At 35.4% G+C, this 24935-nt stretch overlaps 1 protein-coding gene across 1 annotated transcript in view; it reads left to right on the forward strand.

The window, feature by feature from the left end:
* The first annotated feature begins 313 nt into the window (after positions 1-313).
* Ndc1 (Nuclear division cycle 1) overlaps positions 314-24935 on the forward strand; it is a 44427-nt gene continuing 19805 nt past the window's right edge. The window contains exons 1-4 of the mRNA XM_089105802.1: positions 314-393; positions 18286-18466; positions 20118-20277; positions 23294-23514. Coding sequence (XP_088961928.1) covers positions 361-393; positions 18286-18466; positions 20118-20277; positions 23294-23514 — 595 coding nt within the window. The 5' untranslated portion in view covers positions 314-360. The remainder of the gene's footprint in view (positions 394-18285; positions 18467-20117; positions 20278-23293; positions 23515-24935) is intronic.

The raw sequence follows: 24935 nt of genomic DNA on the forward strand, positions 1-24935 counted from the left end.
CGTTTCTGTTGTAATATTGGTTACTCTGAACAATTTCTTCAAGTACTGTCAGGAGTAATGTACTGTATTAGAAGAGAAAGAAAAACAAAAGCATGGAGAGAGAAAGTGAATGAAAATGTCTTATGCAAAATTTTCATAGATAGTACTTTAAGTCACCGACGATCCGCGTGTTGCGCGAAGCGTAACACGCGGAAAAAATTTGGGATATGGTACATTTTTTTTGTCTTTGGTACATTTTTCATACAATTTGTGGTACGTTTTAATTTGAAGTGTTGGTAACACTGACTGTGCCATGTAGCTTTTTTGGCAAATTATTTAACTCAAAATTTACATGCCTAGTGGTGGTTTGCTGGGTTGAACATGGAAAAAACTCAAGAAAACTTTGAAATAAGAGTAATCTTCCACCTCAATTGGTTGTCATACCTAGATGAAATGGCATAAGCTGGAATTTGGGTTAAAAAAAGCAATTCTGATTTATAATAGCCATGGCTCAATCCAGAAAAATTGTAGTTGGCCCAACACAGTTGAAAGTGCTTTTGCTATACTTTACCCATTACCACCTTAATGTGCAAATATAAAGCTACTTTTCTTGTGTGGTTTTCTGGTTTTTTGTTTTCTTAGTGTTGATTCAAAGAAGGCTAGGCTACAGATTGAAAAATGGTTGATGCATGGCAAATGTATGGGGCTTAGGCTGTATAATATGGGGTAGCTTATCTTTTTGCATGTTATGAAGAAGGCAAAATGCAGTGGAAGCAACTTCAATAAGCTAGGCTAGGCAATTTGTTAGTTAGGCTAATATTTTTCTCAATGACCACTCATGATAGCCTATGCCACTACAATTAGAGGTCAATATATACCAAATCATATTATTGAGTTAGGACTAAAGTGAATACACCATTCGATGCCTTTTTTTATGCTGATTACGAATATAATAAGCATTTCTATCGGAAATGAATTTCAGCCCCCCTCCCCTATATATGCCAATTCAGGGTTAGGTTAGGTTCGGTATAGCCTATATAACGGGGGGGGGGGCTGAAATTCATTTCCTATAGAAATGCTTATTATATTTGTAATCAGCATAAAAAAAGGCATTGAATGGTGTATTCACTTTATTTAAAACTCAATAATATGATTTGGTATATATTGACCCAATTAGCAGTATATTAGATACTTTGAAGTACCTGGCACCATGAATAGGTATTTGTTTAGCCTTGTGACACCTGATAAGGAGACATGTTAAGAAAACAATTCTTACTTTAAAATATGTATAATGATCCTAGCTCTTATATTATCCAACGGGAGAACCTTTATCATCAAGTCTTTCCTCTAAAAATCCTCAAAAGAGAAAAAGTTTCCAAATATCACCACGTTGAAAATTCAATGCTTAAGTCTTTTTAAATTGCCGCCTAATAAGTTCTTTTATAGATAGCGTTCATGCTAGTCTTTTTAATTTTATTTTTTTTAAACAGCAGTGGCTAAGGGCAAATAGCAGTGGCGTAAATACAAAATATTAATAGCAGTGGCAAAAATCAAAATGTTGTATTTTCGACGAAAAACCGAAAATACAAAATAGGCACGGCATTGAAAAGAAATGAAATAATATAAAAATCCGTTGATTTTGAATTGAAGTTATCAGGTTAGGTTACCACTACTTTTTCTTTAAACACGTTTTTTGACACACGTGCTAAACCCTATCTATAAAACAACTTATTTGGCAGGAGTTTACAGTAGCAATTTCAAAAGACTTAAGAATTGAATTTTCAATGTGGTGATATTTGGAAACTTTTTCTCTTTTGATGATTTTTAGAGGAAAGACTTGATGATAAAGGTTCTCCCGTTGGATAATATAAGAACTATGATCATTATACATATTTTAAAGTAAGAATTGTTTTCTTAACATGTCTCCTTATCAAGTGTCACAAGGCTAAACAAATACCCATGAATATTGGAATAAAAAAAAAATGCTAAGAGGTCTGCTGCTGGGGCTAGTTTGACCTCAGGACTGATGAAGCATACTATTACTTTTTGTTCCCCTAAAGTCATTAGTCTTGTTTATAAGGGACTTGTGCATCCTAAGCTTGAAGTTAGAATGAAGTTTTTCCTCCCCATATTTTAAAAAAGACATAAAAGTTCTTGAAGATGTGCAGAGACATGCCACCAAAGTAATATCTGGCATGCAGGAGCTTTCCTACCCTGTAAGATTATCAAAGCTGAATCTCCCTACACTTGTTTACAGAAGATCTAGAGGGGATGCTATTTAGCCTTTAGGTGATTGAGGGCTAATATTCTCCCACCATTATTCCCTACTGTTGGTACAAATTCTAAAACTAGAAATCATCACCTGAAACTTGTCAAACAGTCTACAATTTCTAGAGTCCTTACTCAATTCTTCTCAACATGTATTGTCAATAATTAGAACAAACTATCTAATGAAACAGTTAGGACTGTTGAATCTGTTAGCTTAATGTCTTTAAATGAAGGCTAGATGCTGAGTGGTCCTCCAGAGAGTGTAGACTCAATTGAGATGCTATCAAAGATGGAATAGCACCTGGTCACCAGTGAACCTGTATACAACTAGTCATCATTCCAGAGCTCTAAACAGAGAAATCCTTAGATTGCTCCTAGCTAGCAGAACAAAATGAATGGATTTTTAGAGGTTTAGAAGGTTCAGGGTGTTAGAATAGGTTTCAAAATTAAAGTTAAGAAGACAAAATTGCTAAGGCTAGGAATAAGTAAAAAATTAAATGGTAACATTGGGTAGGCTAAAATGAAGACTGTCAATTGGACTAACTTGGTATTAGCCTATTATTAGTAAAGACTGTGGGAGCCATGATGATGTTAAAAGTAGAATAGCCAAGACTTCAGTTCTTTTTTGCAGTTTAAAAAAGTTTCAAAGATTAGGCTATGTAGATAGCACTACAAACCAAGTTTAGAATATTAGAAGCTATAGGCTAGTGATGACATGTAGTCAAACACAGTTCTGAAGCATGGGTTCTTCAAAAAACACAGGAAGGTTTGCTAGAAATTGCCTTTGGAAAGTTTTGGGTACCCAACTGACTAACCATATTTCAAACAGTAGACTATACAAAAACTGGCAAATTTCTAGTGGGCTATATAATTTAGCCAAGATGAAAGTGAAAAGTCATTTGATGCCTTTTTTTATGCTCTTTCATAATTTAATAATTGATTCTGGAGCTAGTTGCATCTTGACCTCTTAAAGGGCCACAAAGGTGTTTTATTTGAATAATGAAAAAGCATCAAATGATGTTTTTACTTTCATCCTAGCTAAATTATATGACCAACTAGAAATTTACTCACCCCCCAAATATGCAAATATATACCCTGAATTGTCAATGGCAAAGCTTCAAATCACAAAATTCAGTGCTATTTTTGTCAATGGCATTAAAAAAACTTGAAATGGTAGGAAAACAGTTTATGTTTGAGTTGCCTAATAATTAAGGTATTAATTATTATAAATAAGTGTTTTTGGAATATGTCACTCTTGAACAACTTATTCTTAAATTAGAGATATGTTTTTAACCACTTTTCAATAACTTTACTAGTGTTGAAACTTCTTTGTGTGGTTACAAAAATGAAATACCTTTGGGGCCCCTTTAAGGGCTCAAGATGCAACTAGCCCCAGAAGTAATTCTTGAATTACGAAAGAGCATAAAAAAAGCCATCAAATGATGTTTTCACTTTTATCTTAACTAAATTATATAGCCCACTAGACATTTACCCAAAAACTATGGTTCAGTCCATGGTTAATCTATGGCTAATCAAAAACTATGGTTATCTACAGCTATAATGAGAGAAAGGTTGAGATGGCTAGGGTATGTTCTGTGGATGAAGAATAGCAGATTGCCAAAGATTTTTCTATTCATCCAACTGGCAAGGGCTAAACAGAAATCAGGTTGTCTGCAGTTGAGTGGGAGGATTTTGTAATTTTTTTTTTTAACAAAATGGAAACTTCCTTGAAGGGTGTAAAGAGGAAGGCTTTGAATAGATTGGGATAGAGGAGGAACATATGTAGCTGTGTTGGCCTCAGATGGGCTGGTGCTGTATTGAGTTGCTGTTAGTAATTGTAGTAGTAGTAGTATTATAAATAAGAATCGTTTTTTTAACAAGCTTCCTTCTCAATAGCCCAATTCTAGACTTATGGCAATAAAGCTTTAAATTTTACTGTTGTGTGATCTTTGTAAATAAACATAAAACTTAGGTATGGGCAGCCAAGAATCAGTAAACTAACCTAACATAGGCCTAGACTAAGCTGGTAAATTAAACATTTTCACATAATTTAACTAGGAAGAAAGTGAATGCATGGATTGGGTACCTTTTTTAATGTTCTTACCAAATTCAACAATCAATTCCAGGGAAAATTCCATTTTCAGCCCTTAATGGGGCTCCAAAAGGTAACTTATTATCTTGTCTATAGTTTTTAGACTATGATATAAAGTTAAAAATTAATCAGTTTATAAAATATAGCTTTGCAATAAAACCTTAAACAGCAATCTAATATGTTTCAGTGCCCTGTTAACAACAAAGAAAAGGAATACTGAACTATAGAAAAAAAGGGTCATCAGTGCTACTCCTGTAAAACTTTGATTTTCCTTGTTGCTCAAGGTAGGGGCTGTAAGTTTCCTCTCTAGTGGTTTCAACAATAGTGTATTTTTGTTTTGCTATTATGTCATTTTTAAGAGGTTTCAGGTGCTTTTTAAAAATTCCTGCAAATCTGTTTCTTCTTCTTCTTCTATTTAACAGCAGGCGAGCTTTTCAGTAAAACTATTTAGCCCTTTTCCTTCTGCTTCACTCTGTGGGCTACAGAGCTACTGGCTTGATTGCCTGATATTTATTAGATATATTCAGATATCTTTCAGCAGATCTTTCGACTCTAGGAGTTCAAATATAATATGATAGATGTCGATTTCTATGCTCTGTGTGCAGGTATAGTTGGCTAGGCTCTTGACTGATAGTGGGATTTTGTGGTGTTTGAAGTATTTTAACAGTTTAGAAAGCAAGGTATGTTGTGCAGACGTCAGCATATTACATTCAAATAGGCAATGGTCAATTGTTTCATTATTCATGTTACAATGCCTGCAAAGAGGGGGGGAATTGAACCACTTGAATTAGAAATCTTATATGAGAATGCAAGGAAATTTAGTCCATTTGTTCCAGAACGAATTCTATGATAAATTTTAGAAAGATACTTATTGGGAAAGGGGGAAAGGATAGGATTAATCTTATTAAAATTAATATCTGATAGCCTCCATCGGTAAATATCTCTAATTGGGATTGGTCTCCCACTTGGCTGGTCAATATTTATAACATTTTTTGCTATTTCATCAACCTGATGATTACCCCTTATGCCAGAGTGGCTAGGAATGTACTGAAAGTAAGTGTTTATGCCACTTGAAGCAAGATTATCAATAATACTGAGACAATGATAAGTGTCAATGTCCAACTTATATTGAGGAGCTGAGGCCAGCAACTCAAGGCTTGATAAAGAGTCGGACTAGATGATAATATTATTCAATTTTTCAATCAAAGATTGGTTATGCTTAAGGTCTTCTAATGCCATGATTATGGCATTTAACTCAGCAGACATTATAGATAAATTATTAAATAATCTCTCGCCCATTGCAATTTTCAGGTGAGGACGGAAAACACCACTTGCAACCTTCTCATTCATTTTTGACCCATCAACAAACATTTGGGAGTGATTTTTATAGGTAATTGTATTAAGTTCTGCAAATTTTTTCTGAACAAAAGCAATGGGGGTTAAATCTTTATTCCATTTTGAAAATTCAGTATTTATTATGGGAGATGACCAATTCCATGGAGGAGATTGGGGGAAAGTAGGTGCAATAGACTTTGCTGGTACAGGGAACTTCTTTTGAATATTGGCATACTCATCTGCAATACCTCTATACATGGCTGGATTTCTTAACCAATTATGTAATGTGTGTGAGCTATTTGATTCAATTTTTGTAAGATGTTTTATAAAGAGAAAGCTACGTCTATCCATAATTGTTGTTAATCCACTCTCCATAAGAAGAAACTTGGTGCTTGTGGGTTTCCTAAGACCAAATATGAGACGTATTATATCATTTTGTGTTTTTTCAATTTTTTGCATCTGGGTCTTTGCACATGCACCATATACAATGAGCCCATAGTCAATATGGGGTCTTATATGTGATTTATAAAACTGGAGTAAGGTTTTCTCCTTACAGCCCCAGGGTGTGGAAAGAAGTCTTTTTAGTATATTTGCTTTTCTATAACATTTTTTTATTGTGTTTGAAATGTGGAGGTGGAAATTAAGTTTTTGGTCAAGCATGAGACTTAGGTAATTAATATTATTATCTTCTGGAATAGTTGTTTTATTTAGAGTTAGTTTTGCATTAACATGGTTTCGCTTCCTGTGAAATTGGATTATTTTTGACTTGGTGGGTGCAATGGGTAAATCTGAATGTTGAGAGAATTTTTCAAACTGGAAAAGTGACTTTTGCAGATTTGACTGTGCTATCTGAAAGGTGTTGCCAGATGACCATAGCACCAGATCATCAGCATATTGTAGATTCGTATGGGGTAGGTTCATGTCCCAGAGATATAGGGCAAATAGGAGGCAACTGAGGACTGCTCCCTGAGGTAGGCCTTTGGATATTGTCTTTTGGGGTGAAGAGGCTGAACCAACACAAACAATGAAACTTCGCACTTCTATGAAGGATTTAATAAAGGATACTAGCTTGGGAGGTACTCCAAGGTTTGCAAGTTTATTTAAAAGGATTTGGTGGTTCACATTGTCATATGCTCCTTCAAAATCAAGGAAAGCTGCCACTAGGATATAATTTTTTGAGAAAGATTCATTTATTGCATTTTTTAGAAAAATGAAAGCATCTGTTGAGGAGTGGTATTTCCTGAATCCAGTTTGAGTGTGTGGGATCATGTTATTTTTCTCAACAAACCAGAGGAGTCTGTGATAAATCATTTTCTCCATTATTTTCCCCATCACAGGTGTAATCATTATGGGCCTATAAGACTCAGGGTTATCTTTTGGTTTATTTTTCTTTAGGATTGGTAGGAGGGACGAACATTTCCATATATTGGGGAACCTAGAGGATGCCCAAGCGTGATTATAACAATTTAGCAGTTCTTGTTTGTATGAAGGTGTGAGATTCTTTATCCATGTAGGGTGTATATTGTCATAGCTGCTGCTAGTTTTGGACCTAATATGATGTATTGCATTATTCAATTCCTGGATTGAAAATGGATTAGTTATGTACTCCGATCCTGGGCGTGGTTGGTAACTAGGGTTCATAGGAATTGTGGACAGATTGCTTTGATTGTTTGATGTTTGCTTATTAACAAAAAGAGTTGCAAATAGGTTAGCCTTTTCAATATCATTGTCATAATGGGTATTATTATGTATAAGCTCATACAGGAGTGGGTTGGGAGAAGTCTTTTTCCCACATATGTGGCTTATGACTTTATGTATAATTGGCTCATGCGTTTCTCTGGAGAGATTATTTGCAAAATTATTCCAGTATTTATATTTAGCATCTATTATAGTCCTTTTTAGATTAGATTCTGCTTGTAATTTTTTTAAATATGTAGTAGGTGTTGTTTTTTTTATGAATTCTGTCCTAGCTGCCTTTTTTATCTTCCATTTATTTAGGCACTCATTTGTCCACCATGCTTTAGGAATTTGTTTAGGGAATGTTTTCTTAGGTGTTGTCTCGGGGATAGCATGATTAGCTGTATTTATTAGTAAAGATGTCAAGGCTTCAGCATGTGTGTCAACTGTTGTGTTAGAAATGCATGAACTTTGGGTGAAACTTGTAATTTCATCATTTAGCTTATTTTGGAAAATAGACCAGTTTGCTTTAGTGTTGATATATTTGGAGGTATGAGATGAAGTTTCAGCAGGTTCATTTAGGGAGCAAACTATAGCAAAGTGGTCTGTACATAGACTATCAATTTTATTTATGTAAATTTTGTTCAAAAAATTTAAAGACACAATTTGTAGGTCAATTGTGGAGAATTTGGCACTTTTGGGGTTAAAATATGTATTTAGGTTTGGAGGGGTAGCAACAGCTAATTCATTATTATTTGAAGTCATATGCTCAATAAATTTACCAGCTTTATTTGCTGGTTTATTCCCCCACAAAAGGCTGTGGGCATTGAAATCACCACAAATAATGATGACATATTAATGATGACATAATTAGAATTATTTATATAATTAAAGAAATCCTTGGCATCTGAAGTTTGGCCATTAGGGTTATAAAAGCTTATTATGTAGGTTTTTAAATTATTCAGCCAAACACTTATACCAATTACATCAACATCATTTTCAAAATCTGGAAAATTGATGCCACAAAATTTTATATTATTATTAACTAATAAAGCTACACCACCTCCTTTTCTCTCTGAAGATCTATCCTTTCTCAGGATAGTGTATCCCAGAGACTTAATTTGTTGATTTTGGGTTAAATGAGTTTCCTGGAGGCAAGCAATATTAATGGAATTATTATTCATAAAGGATATTAGTTCATTTAGCTTATTTTCTGTGAGTGATCTTACATTCCATTGGAGTATTGATAACTGTTGCGTTGTTGATTTATTCTTCATATGACTGTGTATCAATGTTCAGCTTTGTTAAAAGTAAAGCAAGATCTTTTTGTGCTTGAATGAGCATATCATCTAGGATGTAGATTTTTGCCAATTCTGCAATAATTTTTATTTTCTGTAGTTGATGTAAGTTCATGGCCTGAACTGCATTAGAGTTTAGAATGAATAAGCATATATTTGGGGATTGCGTTTTTGGTTGTGCATCCTGTTTGTTGGTTAAGGGATTGATTCCTGGTAGTGTTTCTGGTTTGTTTCTTCTTGGGAGGGAGGGCCAGGCTGGGCTCATCTCACCGGAAAACAAGGCTTGCTGGCTTGGTGATTCCTTCTGATAGGGATTTGAGCTAGGGGGCTTAGAAGATGTTGTTTTATATGGGGTGCTTGATGCATTTGGGGCATTTGACTTGGGGGTTTTGGTTGGTTTCATTACAGGCTTTATTTGGTATTGTTGGGCAGCATTTGCTTCCATTGCTGCAAAGGGGTATGGGATGGCCTTCTCTGTTGATATTTGGAGTGTTAGAGCTCTTTTCTTGTATGCAGGGCATAATGATTTATTTGTAGATTCATGTGGACCTTTGCAATTGATGCATGTAGGCTGGGTGTTTTTGCAAGTTGTCAGCTCGTTAGGATGGAAAGATTTACAATTACTACACTCTTGGAGAATTTCATTGCATTTGTTTGTCGTGTGTCCCAGTTTGAAACACTTCTGACACTGAATAGGCTTAGGTTTGTATTCCTGGTGTGGTTTGATTTGCCCAAATAGGAATAATTTTTCTGGAATATCAATTTTATCCTTTAGTGTGAATAAGAAGGATCTACTAGTTTTTAGGCCAGTAGAGTTAGGTTTTCCAAGTTGGGTAACATCCTCAACTGGGATTGTGTTTCCAGACCTATCTGAGAGGCCTTCTTTTAACTCCTGAGTAGATATCTCTGGGTGAACATTGTAAACTACAATTTTTGTTGGTGATTGTTTTGGGTTCCAATTAGATGCAATAATTGGGGTATTCAGAAGGGATTTAAGGTTAATTATTGTATCTGCTGATTTCTGATCTTCTACAGCTATAAGCAGAGATCCATCACGGTTAATGTTAAGAGAGAACATTGATTTTAGCAGTTTAAAAATTGCAACTCTTATTGCAGTGATCAATTTTATTTCAAAGGGGGTCGTGGGAGTAATTTTAAGGTACATTCGTAAGTTTTTGGAGGGAGGATCTTGGGCAGGGAGAGGGGAAATGCTTTTAATTGGGGAGATTTTTTTCCTTTTTTAGAGCTTCTAGAGAGGACCTCTTGAAACCCATTATCATCATTTATGGTTGCATTAGGACCTACGGTTATCATTGTCCTATTCTCCGAATCGGAGCCATCATTAGAACTTTCAGATAATGTGCTTGACCAGCCAGGATGGGTATCTTTCACTATGGAATTTGATTTGGGATCTGGGGGGACGTTTTTTTTTTGAGGACGTGTGAAAAATGCCTATTGGAAAAAGCTTTAAACACAAATATAAAAAAAAAAAAAGAAGGGAAAATAGATTATATCAAACCCTCTGCACAATACAATGGGAAGGATAAACACCACAGTATAGCCCTGAGGATGACTTGAGCAGGATAGGTTTGGTACAACTACTGATTAGAAGCGATAATAATCAAGAAAATATATTTCGATTTTCTTGTACGGTTGCTGTTGTTGCTGTTGAAAATAAAATTTTAGTTTTTAAAATAAAATTTACTATTAAAACTAATAAAAATAATTACCATTCCTGAATGAGCTACAAATAGCAATCTTTTCTTGCCAGACATTTTTTTTAAGCCACATTTTTAAACTGGACTTTGTGAGGGGTCAAAATGGAATATGCCTCAGAAGCAATAATTGAATTTGGAAGTAACATAAAAAATGTATCAAGCAATGTATTTGCCATCTTCCTAATTAGATTATGTTAATATGTGTAAATTTACTCCCCAGCATACCCCTTCTAAAATTCTAGATAATGGGCTTTTTGGTATCTTGAAAGGTATTAGAATTATGCATAGATGAATGAAATTTTACAAATAGATCCAATCTACTCCACAGAAAGAAACTTGTTGATAAAATGAAAGTAGGCTAGTAGTCTACCATTATACTCCTTATTTCATGCTCTTTCCAGATATCATATTTGTATTTGTGACAACGCACCCCACCCCTAGTAGTCCCAGGTATAGCCTAGCCTTATGATATATAAGCCTACTAAACTAGTTGTAAAGAAAACAATGAAATCTTTAAATTGTACTAGATCTATAGTCTATGGCATGTTTCTGTTAATCAGTTGTCATGTTTACTTCCCTTGTTATCCACATTTTAAAATCATATTATTATTGCCAAGATAATTGATAGTCACTTTTGCATTTAAATTTTATTGCATCATTTTTAGCTACCTTATCTTAATTTTTCTCTAACTATAGTAACTAGTAACATCAGACTTAAGACCCATTCTCTTTAATAAAATTTTTGAAACCAACAATTTTACTGTTTTTTGTCTGACATTCTAGGTGGACAGGTCCTATTAGGTTTTGGACACTTATTTGCCTTGCAATTCCAGGCAACATGTTGGTCAACCAATATTCAATTAATTCTTTGTTAAGATAATTGTCTGAGCTTATGAATTGGGTCACTCACCTCACACTCCTAGCAGGTGGGGACCTCTTTTAGGCTATGGATGCTTGTTAGCTTGCAAATTCAGGTGATTTATTGTTAGCTCCTCAGTTGCCTCCTATTTGCCCTATATCTCTGGGACATGAACCTACCCCACACGAATCTACAATATGCTGATGATCTGGTGCTATAGTCATCTGGCAAAACCTTTGAGATAGCACAGTCAAATCTGCAAAAGTCACTTTTCAAGTTTGAAAAATTCTCTCAACATTCAGATTTACCCATTGCACCTACCAAGTCAAAAATAATCCAATTTCACCGGAAGCAAAACAATGTTAATGCAAAACTAACTCTAAATAAAACAACTATTCCAGAAGATAATCATAATAATTACCTAGGTCTCATGCTTGACCAAAAACTTAATTTCCACCTCCACATTTCAAACACAATAAAAAAATGCTATACAAAAACAAATATACTAAAAAGAATTCTTTCCACACCCTGGGGCTGTAAGAAGAAAACCTTACTCTAGTTTTATAAATCACATTTAAGACCCCATATTGACCATGGGCTCATTGTCTATGGTGCATGTGCAAAGACCCAGGTGCAAAAAATGGAAACAACACAAAATGATATTATACGTCTCATATTTGGTCTTAGGAAACCCACAAGCACCAAGTTTCTGCTTATGGAGAGTGGATTAACAACAATAAGGGAGAGACGTAGCTTTCTCTTGACAAAACATCTTACAAAAATTGAATCAAATAGTTCACATACTCTACATAATTGGTTAAGAAATCCAGCCATGTATAGAGGCATTGCAGATGAGTATGCCAACATTCAGAAGAAGTTCCTCATCTCAGCAAAGTCTATTGCACCCACTTTCTCCCCATCCCCCCCCCCCCCATGGAATTGGTCAAGTCCCATAATAAAAAATGACTTCTCAAAGTGGAATAAAGATTTAACCCCTATTGCTTTTGTCCAGAAAAAAATTTGCAGAACTTTATACAATCACCTATAAAGATCACTTCCAAATATTTTTCGATGGGTCAAAAATGAATGAGATGGTTGCTAATGGTTTTTTTCTTCCTCACCTGAAAATTGCAATGGGCGAGAGATTATATAATAATTTATCTATAATGTCTGCTGAGTTAAATGCCATAATCTTGGCATTAGAACACCTTAAGGAAAACCAACCTTTGAGTGCAAATTCAAATAATATTATCATATATTCCGACTCATTATCAAGCCTTGAGTTGCTGGCTTCAGCTCCTCAATATCAGTTGGACATTGACACTTATCATTGTATCAGTATTATAGATAATGTTGCTTCAAGTGGCATAAAAACTTATGTTCAGTACATTCCTAGCCACTCTGGCATAAGTGGTAATCATCAGGTTGATGAAATAGCAAAAAATGCTATAAATATTGACCAGCCTAGTGGGAGACCAATCCCAATTAGAGATATTTACCAATGGAGGCTATCAGATATTAATTTTAATAAGATTAATCCTATCCTTCCCCCCTTTTCCAATAAGTATCTTTCTAAAATTTATCATAGAATTTGTTCTGGAACAAATGGACTAAGTTTTCTTGCATTCTCGTATAAGCTTTCTAATTCAAGTGGTTCAATTCCCCTGTCCCCTCGTTGCAGGCATTGTAATATGAATAATGAAATAATTGACCATTGCCTGTTTGAATGTAATATGCTGACGTCTGCACAACATACCTTGCTTTGTAAACTGTTAAAATGCTTCAAACACCACAAAATCTCACTATCAGCCAAGAGCCTAGCCAACTATACCTGCACACAGAGCATAGAAATCGATATCTATCATCTTATATTTGAACTCCTTGAGTCAAAAGATCTACTGAAAGATATCTGAGAATATCTAATAAATAAGAGACGACCAAGCCAGTAGCTCTGTAGCCCACAGAGTGAAGCAAAAAGAAAAGGGCTAAATAGCACTAGCTGAATAGCCCGCCTGCTGTTTAAATAGAAGAAGAAGAATTGGTAAACCCAATATTTCATTTACTTTTTGTAAGCACAGCTGTCTGAGCTTATGAATTTGGTGCCAAATCTGGCCCTACATTCTAGGCAGGCAGGCAAGTCCTGTTAGGCTTTGGACTGGATGCTTATTTGTCTGCATTTCCAGGCAGCTTAATGGTCATGAGTCAATTATAAAACTTGGTCAACCTGTCCAAGACTCTAGATAGGTCTGCCTCTCCAAAAGCTAAAGCGCAAGTATTTGTCCAATTTGAGAGTCATAGCTACTCCTGCTGTTTGCCCAACCCATTTACCAAAACACTTGGAAAACTACCTTTGACTTTTAACTCTGACGTTATGAATTGGGTGCTAGACCTGGCCCAACACTCCAGGCATGCGGGCAAGCCCTTTTAGGCTTTGGACTGGATGCTTGTTTCTCTACCATTCCAGGTGACTTAACAGTCATTTGTCAATTCTAAAACTTGGTCAACCTGTCTGAGACTCTAGGTGGGAATGCCTCTTCAAAAGCTAAGACACAAGTATTTGTCCAATTTATCTTCATTTTGATTCCAGAATATCTAGAATTTTCTTCATAGTTCCATAGAAAACTTTTCTGTTAGTGATATCTACAAGTGTTGTTTTTGATCTGATTTGGTAGCCAGAGGCAGTTGAATTTTCAAAAATATGTGAAGTTAATTTGTTTATTTTTTCTTGTTTATTGTGGCAAATGAGATCAGGAGAGTTTGTTTGAAGAAAGAACAAAACTTGCTTTTTGAAAATATATTGGGGGGGGGATATAATGATTGTTGGGAATTCCGGAACCAAATTTTATTTCCAAGAAAATCTGAGAATTTCACTACATGCTGAGGGCAATGTAAGTGCTATTCATTGCATCATTCAACATTTGCATGTAATGCTGCCAGTGTCCAGTATTACCCCTATCATTTTAGACATTGGCTGGCCATGCAGTTAAGTAGTTGCACTAGTAGCAGTTGTCCTCAGCAATATTTGGGGTGTTCACATGTTTTGGAGCGGTAATTCAGTAGCAGTAGATTAAAACTAGCAATGTATGATTGCACATACCTCAATGCAAGTGAGTGGATATGCAGAAACCAAGACAACATCTAGTACATTGCTCAAAGGAAATTTTTTTATTATGAGTAGAAATCATAAACAATCTTTTCTAAATTTTCTATTTTTGCTTTTATGCTTTTACTGTTTCTTTACAGTAACTTGTTACTCTCAAATGCGCTTATGGCCATCACTCCCTCATGAGTCACTGAAGAACCAGAGGATAGTGGTGCCTACCAAGGCCATACCCAGGATTTTTTTTGGTGGAATTTTACTCAAAGATTTTTTTTCGGGGGGGGGGGGGGTTCCATGAAAAACCTCAAAAATGCATACAAAATTTGTTTATATCCATTTTTGTTACGTTTCTACGAGTCAAAAACATTTCGGGAGGGGTTCAAACCCCCTCCCTCTGGGTACAACCTTGGTGCCCGCTGCAAATCAACTGCTCTATAGCATGTCTCTAGTAAGGATAGATTGTCACAATCTGGAAATTTTGTGATTCATTTACCATAAAAAAGAAACAATATTGGGTCTACTTATGGTATTAAGCTTCAAGTCATTCAGAAAAAAACATTTATTGATCATTTTTTGGGTCTAATTATCAGATTAACTATTTTCATCAGTTATTTTATGCAAATTAGGGTGTACTGACCATAGGGATTTTCAAATATAACTTTAAGGCTAATAAACTTACAGTGAACAGAAACTACTGCAAACAGGAGTAAGGCTAACACACTCTCAGCCTGGGGTTCCCAGTCAATTTTAGGCCACACCTCACAAGGTGTTTCTAAAATTGTGATCCCCCCTTGTGATTTAAATTTTGTTTTTCAAAATTTTACTTGTATTAACCATAAGGAAGCTTAAAATATCATTAGCTAGGTTTCTTTTAGGTTTTCCTCTAGGTATATTTTATGTTAATGAAAAATATTGCCTGTATAAAACATCTTTTATAAAATTTATGACATTATTGCAATACTATCATGTATCTTATTTGCCCTTTGAATGCATATAACTGTGAGTGTTTTTTGTTGTTGTTTTTTTCAAAATTATGCTCTAATGTAAATCAGCCAAAGGGTGCACATCTTGCCCATGAACCACCAAAATAGTGCCATACCCACTGATTGGGCTAGCATTCTGTATTGGGAACCACAGCCCTAAGTATTCTAAAGACCAGGGCATCACTTGTAACTTACTTACTTACTTGATTTAAGTCCCATCGGTCCGTGAAGGTCGTCTTGGGGCCTCTTTCTTTGTAATGGCGTGGATGTGCCTTTTGTATGCTTCACGGTCTTCTGCAAGGCAAAGAAGGTCCAAGAGGTGGTGAGGTGCAAAGTTTTCCTTCCTCCTTTTTGGGGGACAACCACGAGGACCAGAATCGTGAATTTGGCCTTCAAAGGTGATTTTCAGGAGACATGACCTAGCCATTGAAGTTGCTGGAGCTGCATCTTTGTGAGAATTGTTTGTTGTACTTTAAGGCGCTTGAGAAGTTTGACATTTGAGATTCTACCAAGGTAAGTGATCCTAGCAATGGAGCAGAGGCACTTAGTTTCAAATGCTGCAAGTTGACGATTGTCATTTACCTTCAGCGTCCATGTTTCACATGAGTAGATTGCAATGGGGATGATCAGGGTATAAAAAGGTTGTGTCTTAAACCACAGAGACAAATCCTTGCTTCACCATATGGGCATAATGGCTTTGAAACTGGAACTCGCGAGGGGTGAGACGTCTTTTAATGTCTTTTGATAGACTGCTGTTGCTGGTGATCAAACTACCGAGGTAAGGGAACTCGTCGACCCACTGGATACTCTCTCCATTAAGTTTCAGGTCTGGTTTAACTGTATCCTGCGGCTTTTGTGAGCAGCACATAGCCTTTGTTTTTTATATGTTTTTGACCATTCCAAAAGAACTAGTGGCTTCGAGGACGTCGTTAGCAACGGCTTGTAGATCCTCAGGTGTTTCAGCCATTTTGTTGATATTGTTGGTGTAGGCTAGCTTATCTATCTGAATACCCCCTATATGTGTGCTGCAAGTTGTTTCCGCCAGGCATAAGACTGCTGTGAGGAAAAGGTTTAAGAGCTCTGGAGACAAGAGGCATCCTTGAAGGACACCTGCAGACGTCTGAAAACTGTCAGTGAGACCTTCACTAGTCATGACGCGACTCCCAAATTTGGAGTACATATCTTCAATAAGATCCACTAGGTTTCGTGGGATTCCGTAATGGTGGAGGATGTGCCATAGGCCATCTCTCCAAATAAGGTCAAATGCTTGCCTAAAGTCGATGAAGAGCTGATACAGGTTGCAACCAAATTCCAGATATTTCTCAAAAATTTGGCGAACTGTGAAAATTTGGTCAATGGTTGATCTCCCAGGGTGAAAACCGGCTTGGTATTCTTGGAAGACTAAGGATGACACAGCTCTGTCGGTGGAGTATAATTTGGGTAAAGATCTTGGCAGTTTGACTTGTTAGGCTAATAGGACAGTAATTATTACACATTGCCTTTGACCCCTTCTTGTGTAGCAGAACAATTGTGACTTTGCACCAAGAAGTTGGGAAATGACCCTCTTGCCAGGCAGCAGATACAATTTTGTGGAGAAGATCTATAAGTAGTTCACACTGGACTTTCAGCAGTTCTGCCTGTATTCTGTCCAGGCCAGGGGCCTTGTTAGTCTTCAGTGCTTGGATGGCACCTTCAACCTCAGAATGGAGAGGAGGTAGGCTGGGGTCTGAGACAGTAACAGGAAACAGGTCCAGGACAGCAGGGTTTGGAAGGATATCAGGATTAAGCTTTTCTTTGAAATGCTCCATCCATCTTGATTGGATACTTTCTGTGGTTTGTTTCTGGGAGCCGTTTTTATCTAGCAGTGCACAAGAACTGAGACTTTTCTTGCTTGTTAGCTTACGAACTCTCTTATACATAAAGTGTGAGTCGCCTTTCTTAAAATCAGAGTGACACTGTTCACATTTGTCTTTAATGTAGGTGTGATGGTCTCTACAGGTGGCTTTTTCTACTGCATGCTTCAACTGTTTATATCTGTCCCTGCTTTTTCTGTCTGACTTGTTATTGTATTTTCGTTTCTCAACACATAATAAAATAATTTCGTTGGTTATCCAAGGCTTTTTATCACCCTTTTTGGTTCCTAGGGCTGACATTGCTACTTCGCTGATGATTTTAGAGGAGTCTGTGACCAGTTTATCAATATCCTCTTTAGATAGAGTTATAGGAATATTAGAAAGAAGGTCCAATATATGAGTAGACAATTCATCAATGTAGGTCTGGTGGGTTTGAGGATCTTTGAGAAGATGTGTATTGAAACTAGCGGGTCTGTTATTCAGCTTTGTGGAAGATTTCAGGCATATCTTTAGTGCAGACATCACCAGGGAATGGTCGCTGTCGAAATCACCACCTGCGAGGGTGACAGTATCTAGCACAGACGATTTCCACCACCTAAAGACGAGCACGTAATCAATAAGATTATGGATTTTTCCATCTTGTGAGGTCCATGCAGAAGCGTTACCAACAATTCAATTTCCAGCAGAAGCGTTACCAACAATAGCATTGAAGTCAATAATACTATTGATTCCCAGAAGTCTCAGCAATTTGAATTTTTTAACTTGAAAACAGAGAAATTTTTTAAAATATATTACCTTTTCAATAAAACACTAACAGTGCTCTGGTCTTCAGACTCTTAAAAAAGAGCATTGTAACTTTTAAAGTTCTATTCAAATTGCTACAACAACCTTTTCTATATGTTGAAGCACGTTTTTCATTATGCTAGGAACATGCCTAATACCAACTGAATCCAGCTATCTAAAGTCTTGTACCTGTTAACAGTGTTGTAAGTAAATATTGGTAAGTATTCATGAAATCAGAATGGGATTCATGTCAAAATCATGACATATAGCTCATCAGAATTAATAAGAATTTTGTCATCACCTTATTATTTGTTTCAGGCTAATTTTTTTTCTTTTTCAGCTCAAAAATAGATTACTTCTTGGACTATTATCTTCATTTCTCATCTTGTGTTTGGCCTGGCTTATTTTACATCTTCTGTGTGGAACTCTGCCAAGTCTGTCTTTTTCATCAATAGCAGCACTGTTCTTGTTTCTTTCTTTTCTTGTAATGCAGTTTGGTATTCTTTTTCTCAATCACAAAGGTATGTATCTCAACCTGTTTATATTGGTTGTATTCAGCATTCTATTGATCAACAATAAGCCTTGGATTATGGGAGCATGAAAAATAACACCATAGCTTTCCTGAGCATAGCCTAAAGTCAACCCCAATCATTAAGAATTGCAAATTTAAGTAGTATAGGCCTCAAATACAGTCTTTAGGCATTTGATCCTATTGCGACAAAAAAGTTGTTCCTTTCAGACATTTGGCCTGTATGTACATTTTCTTGCCATCCAATATGTGTTATGCAAGTTTGATTTTACTTTTTACTGATCTGGTGAATAATTTTTGTACAAGTATACAATTCTCAAGTTATTATTTTGCAGTTTAGTAAATTGAAAAACTAGGGTGAGCTTATTTCAGAAAAAAATCATTCATGCATAAAGAGATAGATGGTAACCCTCCCTCCCTCCAAAGGACTGCTTGAAGCAATCCTCTATCACTCGCAAGGTTTTGTGAAAGTGTGTTATTATATGCGAAACATATGTGTATATTTTAGTCTCCAACCTTGCTTGCTCAAGTTTTACACTCATCACTCAAAGAATTGAACTTCTGGCTATATGTAACCATACTAAGGGACAAGGTCAAAGCCAGTAACATCTAGATATAAATTGCTTGACAAATATATTCCAAACTCAAGGAAACACTTGAGTTGATTATTTATTTTAATTTCTGTTTGTTTTAGGTTTCCTTTATTCATCCATGTTAATTTTAGGTTTGACTTGATTGTTCATTTTAGTTTCTGTCTGTTTTAGCTTTTGTTTATTCATTCATACAGTCAGCCAGTAAATTGAGAGCAAAGTCACTGGTACGTCATATGGACCTTCATCAGGGGGCTGGTAAGAATTCCCATCACGATATGAATGGTCCTCAACATTTCTGAAGCCGATGGGTAGGGTATCACACAATCTTAGGATGGGTTTAACATGCTTGTCCTTATAAATCCATCTTGACTGCTTGTGAGAAAATAACCCAACTTTTAAAGCTTTCAAAAACTCCTCCAGCTGTTTTATCCTTTATTGAATTTATTGCAAATTTGTATGTTATATTTTGCCACAGGTCTTCAACAGAATTGAACAGTTTTGCAGGCTTGGAATACACATAACTGATATGACTATTTTACGACACTACTCATTTATTTTATGTTTCTCTTTTTTTTCTTATCACTTTTCTATTGTTTTTTTGTGTCAGTGCCAAAAGTGATCCAGCTGGATCACTTTTCAAAAACTGTTCCTGTATTAATTTCATTTCTTTTTTTTGAAAATTTATTTATTGCAATATTATTTTGCTAACATAGAATTAGGATGTAAGACATAAGAACTGTTGGGCAGGGTATTCCTTGGAACTGAGTATATGTTATACCTTATACAGTATTACAGGATTTCGGCAATAATCACATGTAGTTTTACGAATGCTGTTCTTATTGACCACCAAAAATCCTTTGATGTCAGAAAAGACAAAATTGAGTGCCAAGGCTAGCTTATGAGAAAAAGCGAGTATTTGCTTTTAGTAAAAACTTAGTATCTGCTATGTTCCTTTACTTTGCCGCTATTTAATTGAAGCATAGTTACACCTTTTCAGGAATTCTTTTACCAGAAAAAAAAATTCCCAATAGGTTTTTATTTTACTTTCAGTGTGTTTGCATTCATACAAGTCCCGATTTGAGGCTGTTTGGTCCTTACTTAATCCAACCAGATGGCTCATAGTGGGAATTCAAATGGTCTGTGGGGCTTGTTTAGCCGGAATTTTGCTGAAAGTGCTGAATATTGATGGAACTGCTTCTTGTGACAATAAGTAAAGTTTCTTTATTAGACCAATTATTTAATTAATAATTTGAGTTGTCACGAAGAATAATAGTCAATTATAAATAAAAAGAAAAAGACTGCATCTCAGAAGGGATGCTCGAATCAGACTTTCGAAGAATTCAAATCCAAATCGTGTATGGAGTACAAATCTGAATCCTCTTTCCCTCTTATACAGAAGATCCGAATTCGAGCTTTGAGAAAAAATTACAAATAAAATAGTTTTTTCTAAAAAAAAAAAGAAACAGTTAGTTACAATTTGGTGTTTTGTCGTTTTGCCGTCTTTCTTCTCAGTTAAAGACTGTTCAGTATTGACCCACCTTCCCCCGAAGTTGGAACAGCCATTTCAAGCCTGAGCTAGAAACGTTGAAGGGTCTGAAACTTTCTGGTAATATAAGCAAATAAGGGAACTGCTTTTGTGCTGCACAGTTCTGAATTATATAGAATTATAGGCTATCACGCATATAGAATTACCCGTCATGATTTTCAAATTTTTTTGTCGAAACGTTTTTGAATATTGAACCAAAGACTGCCAAAATAATCGTGTTTAGCCTAATACTGTTCTTGATTTTAGTTTGGAAGGAAGTAGGTAGGTATAGTTTACAATAAAATGGCTTTATTATATGTTGCTGCCAATAAAGATCATTAAGACAAACAAAAAAAGCACAAGCCCTAAAATTTGCCCTTGAACACCGTAATTGACGTTGAACGGTTAACAAAAAGACAGACTAGCAAATGCTGATATATTTGCTAAAAATGACCTAAATTTGGGAAAGTTGTTCCTTTTTATACTGATATTTAATAAATTCCAAATATGAAAATCATGCGTTAAAACCAATCAAATATGTTCCCCTGGCCCAAATACTTATAGATGCAATTTTGAAGCTGATAGCCTTTGCAACAGAGTTAACAGACAACTTTTTTTCTATATTAATGGCACCAGGTACATAAAGTTATATGATACGCAACAAAAATACAACACTGGTCCCCACAAAGACTTTATGACCTTTAAAGGAGAGGGACACATCTCAATGGATTAAAAACCGAAATAGAACTGATGAGAGCGCAGCTAATTTTGAAATTAAGGTCAGGGATGCCTTTGTATGATGGCCACGACGAAGTGACAGTCAACCTGGCTACAGATTTAGGCATCTCTAATTATAAGTTGCCTTTGTATCTAAGAATATACTTTAGAGGCATAGCTAGCAGCAATGCTAAAATCAATAAGAAGGAAAAATTAAATAAAAACTAACAGTCATGGGCGCCCGCAGGGGGGGGGGGCTTCAACCCCCCCCCCCCTGGAATTTAGACTAGAGTAGGAAGCAAATAGAAGTGTAACAACTAATCAAAGAAAAAGAATTTCTTATTTTGTTTTGTCTTTAAGAACTGCTATGAAACTTGTTTAAAATCAATTCAGAATTTAATTCAACTCTTAGATTAACTCAATATAGGTCATTATTTATCTATCTAAAGGAGACCGGAGCCCGATTTATGGTGTAGAGTAAATACTCTCAAGGGCATTCTTATGCCCTAGCAATAGTGCGACATGCTTGATAAAGCTTACCGCATTTTGGAATTATAAACAAAGAAAGTTTTATATATATACAACGTCGTGCCCTACCGGGAGTCAGTTTGGTCTTGATTTTTGCTCATATTTTGTCAAGCTAAAAACGTAAGTCCATTTTTTTTATTCTTTTCCGTAATTTTTAAAATATAATCCTAGTTAAGGGGCAAGATTATAATTTTGCTTAAGTCTATAATGATCATCCTTTGTCAATTCCATTGGTTGTATCCTGTAAGGTCTTATCCTATTAGGAATTTTGCTTGCTTTTCTTTCATAATAATGAAACTTAACTTTTAGCTTAAACCTGAACGGGAATTTAGTCAAGATGCCAGAATTTGTGAATTAAAAATATTGATCTTTTAATAAATCAATAAATAATTTTAAATAAATTACAAATAAATGGCTTAAATTGAATAGTAAAATTAATAGTAATTAGTAAAAATATTAGTAAAATAGTAACCATTCTTTTTTTATAGTAAAACTCTTGGTGTTTCTATACCGGTGCAGAATCACACTTTTTTTTCCACTCACTTGTTTGAAATATGATGAGTCTAAAGGTATCATGATCAGTCTGGTGGCCGGCGTTTACCCCTCCTCCCCCCCCCCCGGCGATTACCCCATTGGAAAATCCCCCCCCCGGAAAATACCATCCGTGGAAAATACCCCCCTCGTGGATTCTCCTTCAATCCCCGCTATTCCGGTATCTGCCCCCCCTGGAAAATTTCTTGCGGGCGCCCTTGCATACAGTACAATTACATAACCGAGTAAAAATTTGATTGATAAATCTCAACTATGCCTCCAAAAAAAGAGGCATGATTTAGGTTGAAGAAACTTCAGCTAATATAAAAACAAATAAGCAATGAAAATGAGCTATTAGCCCTTAGTCGTTATTAATTAATTTTGGGGGGATCTATTGATAATTATAATTGGAGATTTGGAAGACACCCCCACCCCCTCCGATATAAAGTCTGAAATACAGAGTAATTGTTAAATTTTGCTTTATCCTAATTAAATATACGAGTTTACTCACCCAAATCCTTATTCTTACACTGTTGAACCGAAAAAGCAAAGTAGATATATTTGTATACATATTTATATATCTAGCTTGTGTTCTTCAGACTGATCTAGCCCTGAATATTTTATAATCATGCACAAGCTTAGAAGTAAAATAACCAGCTTCACTTCAGAAAATTTTGGAATCGGTCCATTGAAGTCTAGGCCTTTAATTTTAATCAAAACATTAAATTTAAACTTGCTTTTAATTTTTCTGAATCATCTTTGTAACGGTTCACTGTGAGCAATTTTTAAATTTTGTCAAATATATGTTAAAGTGCTTAAGTTTCCTCTCTCTCCAGTTCTTATGCTCATTGACTGATCAGATGTTATTCAAGAAACAATTTTTGGTTGACTTAACTGTCAAACTATTCTGGGACTTTTTTTTCAGCCAGACTACATGTTTGAATGTCACACAGATAGGTGGTATTATATTCGGCGCAGTATGTGGAGCTGCCGTGGCTTTCAAGGAGACAACTTTGATTTCATTTCCCATTATTCATTTGTCTTTGATTGTTATTTTGAAGAGAGACAAATTTTCTATCATCCAACAGTCCTTTGCAAAGACTCTTTCAGTATTTTTGATCTTCCTTCCACTATTTGGCTGGCAAGGTAAACTTAGTTTTTCTTCCTGTTCAAATTCTCGTTAAGCTCGAACATTGAGCTCAGATATATTTAAAACCTGTTTTATTAAGAGAGCCTCGTTCCACTTTAATCCTCGATTTTTACGTTTTATTAGGGAATGGTATTTATTTTACTTAACTAAAAAGGAATAGGTACACTTTTCTTCTTTTTCTTCTAAGGAATGATTCCTTGCCTGTTCAGTTAACTTCCCTGTTAAATAAACATCACTCCTCATTAAAACGTAGAAAGTAAGGAATTCAGTGGAACGAGGCTTTCTTAACAAAACAATTTTTCTATGAAACAGTGACTTGTATGAGTTAATTGTGAAATTAGAAATAGTTATTCTAGAAGGATATATGTATTGCAATAACATATAGTTTTTGTGGCCTAGATTGATTTTTTAGATTTATTTCTCTTGTATACTCAAGTTAAATAATTGCTGCTGACATATATTGTTTCACAATTTTATCGCAATTAATCAGTTCAAATCTGCGTTTGGCGTCACGTAGAGAATTCTTTCAAATTAAATACTTTTTGGCTGAAATAAAAGACCTTTCGTTTTTGGTACTGCAATTTTCTGGCTCTAAGCTTTTTAGAATGCGCCCTGCTTAATGTGTCAGCAATCATGCAAAAAATTTGACGACTTTTTCAAGCAGTGTTTACTTCGAATAATCGTACGTTTATTCTATTTGGAATTAGCACAAAAAAAGAAGTTTCGGCGTCAAACATTACAAAATATAATGTTAGCAGCTTTTTGCCAAATTGAAATTGATTTTTATGTGTTTTAATTACTTGAATCCTGAAAAAAAAACTATTCACGTCTAAAGCTTTAAATCTTTTTATTCTCGCTCTCCTGAAAAATTATAAAAATTTGGAATAAACCAGGTAGTTAAGTTTACATCGATATGTATTCCTATGCTCGAAGCACATCCTTCTTCTTCTTAAACCGAGCTCTAGAAGTTCAGTTGACCCGAGTCATACTTTTTTGTGTTTATTCATCGCTTATTTGAATCTATAATATTTTGTTGTTATGTTCCATCACCCCCTCCACATGTTGAATCTTGGTTTACTCTTATTTACTTCTACTACTGAACACCGATGATATGGCACATGATTGTCAAAAGGTTTATATTATACACAGCAGTGGATTTTTGGCATTTATTGAATCTTAATTAATTTAAGCCGAGATGTCACTTCCCAAATTGCTAACCGTTAAAAACAGTCATCTACTGAAATTCCTCGGAAGACTTGTATATTCCTGGGATGATTTAAAATTAGTTTCTATTATTGGCCCTATTTATATCTTTAGGAAACTAAAACCTGAAACCTTAGTAGAGAATTTTATAATTCTCTAAATGCAACAAATCTAATAGTTTTTAGCTTTTCAGTAATTCGAAGTTACCATTCTA

Source organism: Artemia sp. Qi Xiang Cuo, chromosome 20 (assembly GCF_049724085.1).
Source record: "Artemia sp. Qi Xiang Cuo chromosome 20, ASM4972408v1, whole genome shotgun sequence".
NCBI lineage: Eukaryota > Metazoa > Arthropoda > Branchiopoda > Anostraca > Artemiidae > Artemia > Artemia sp. Qi Xiang Cuo.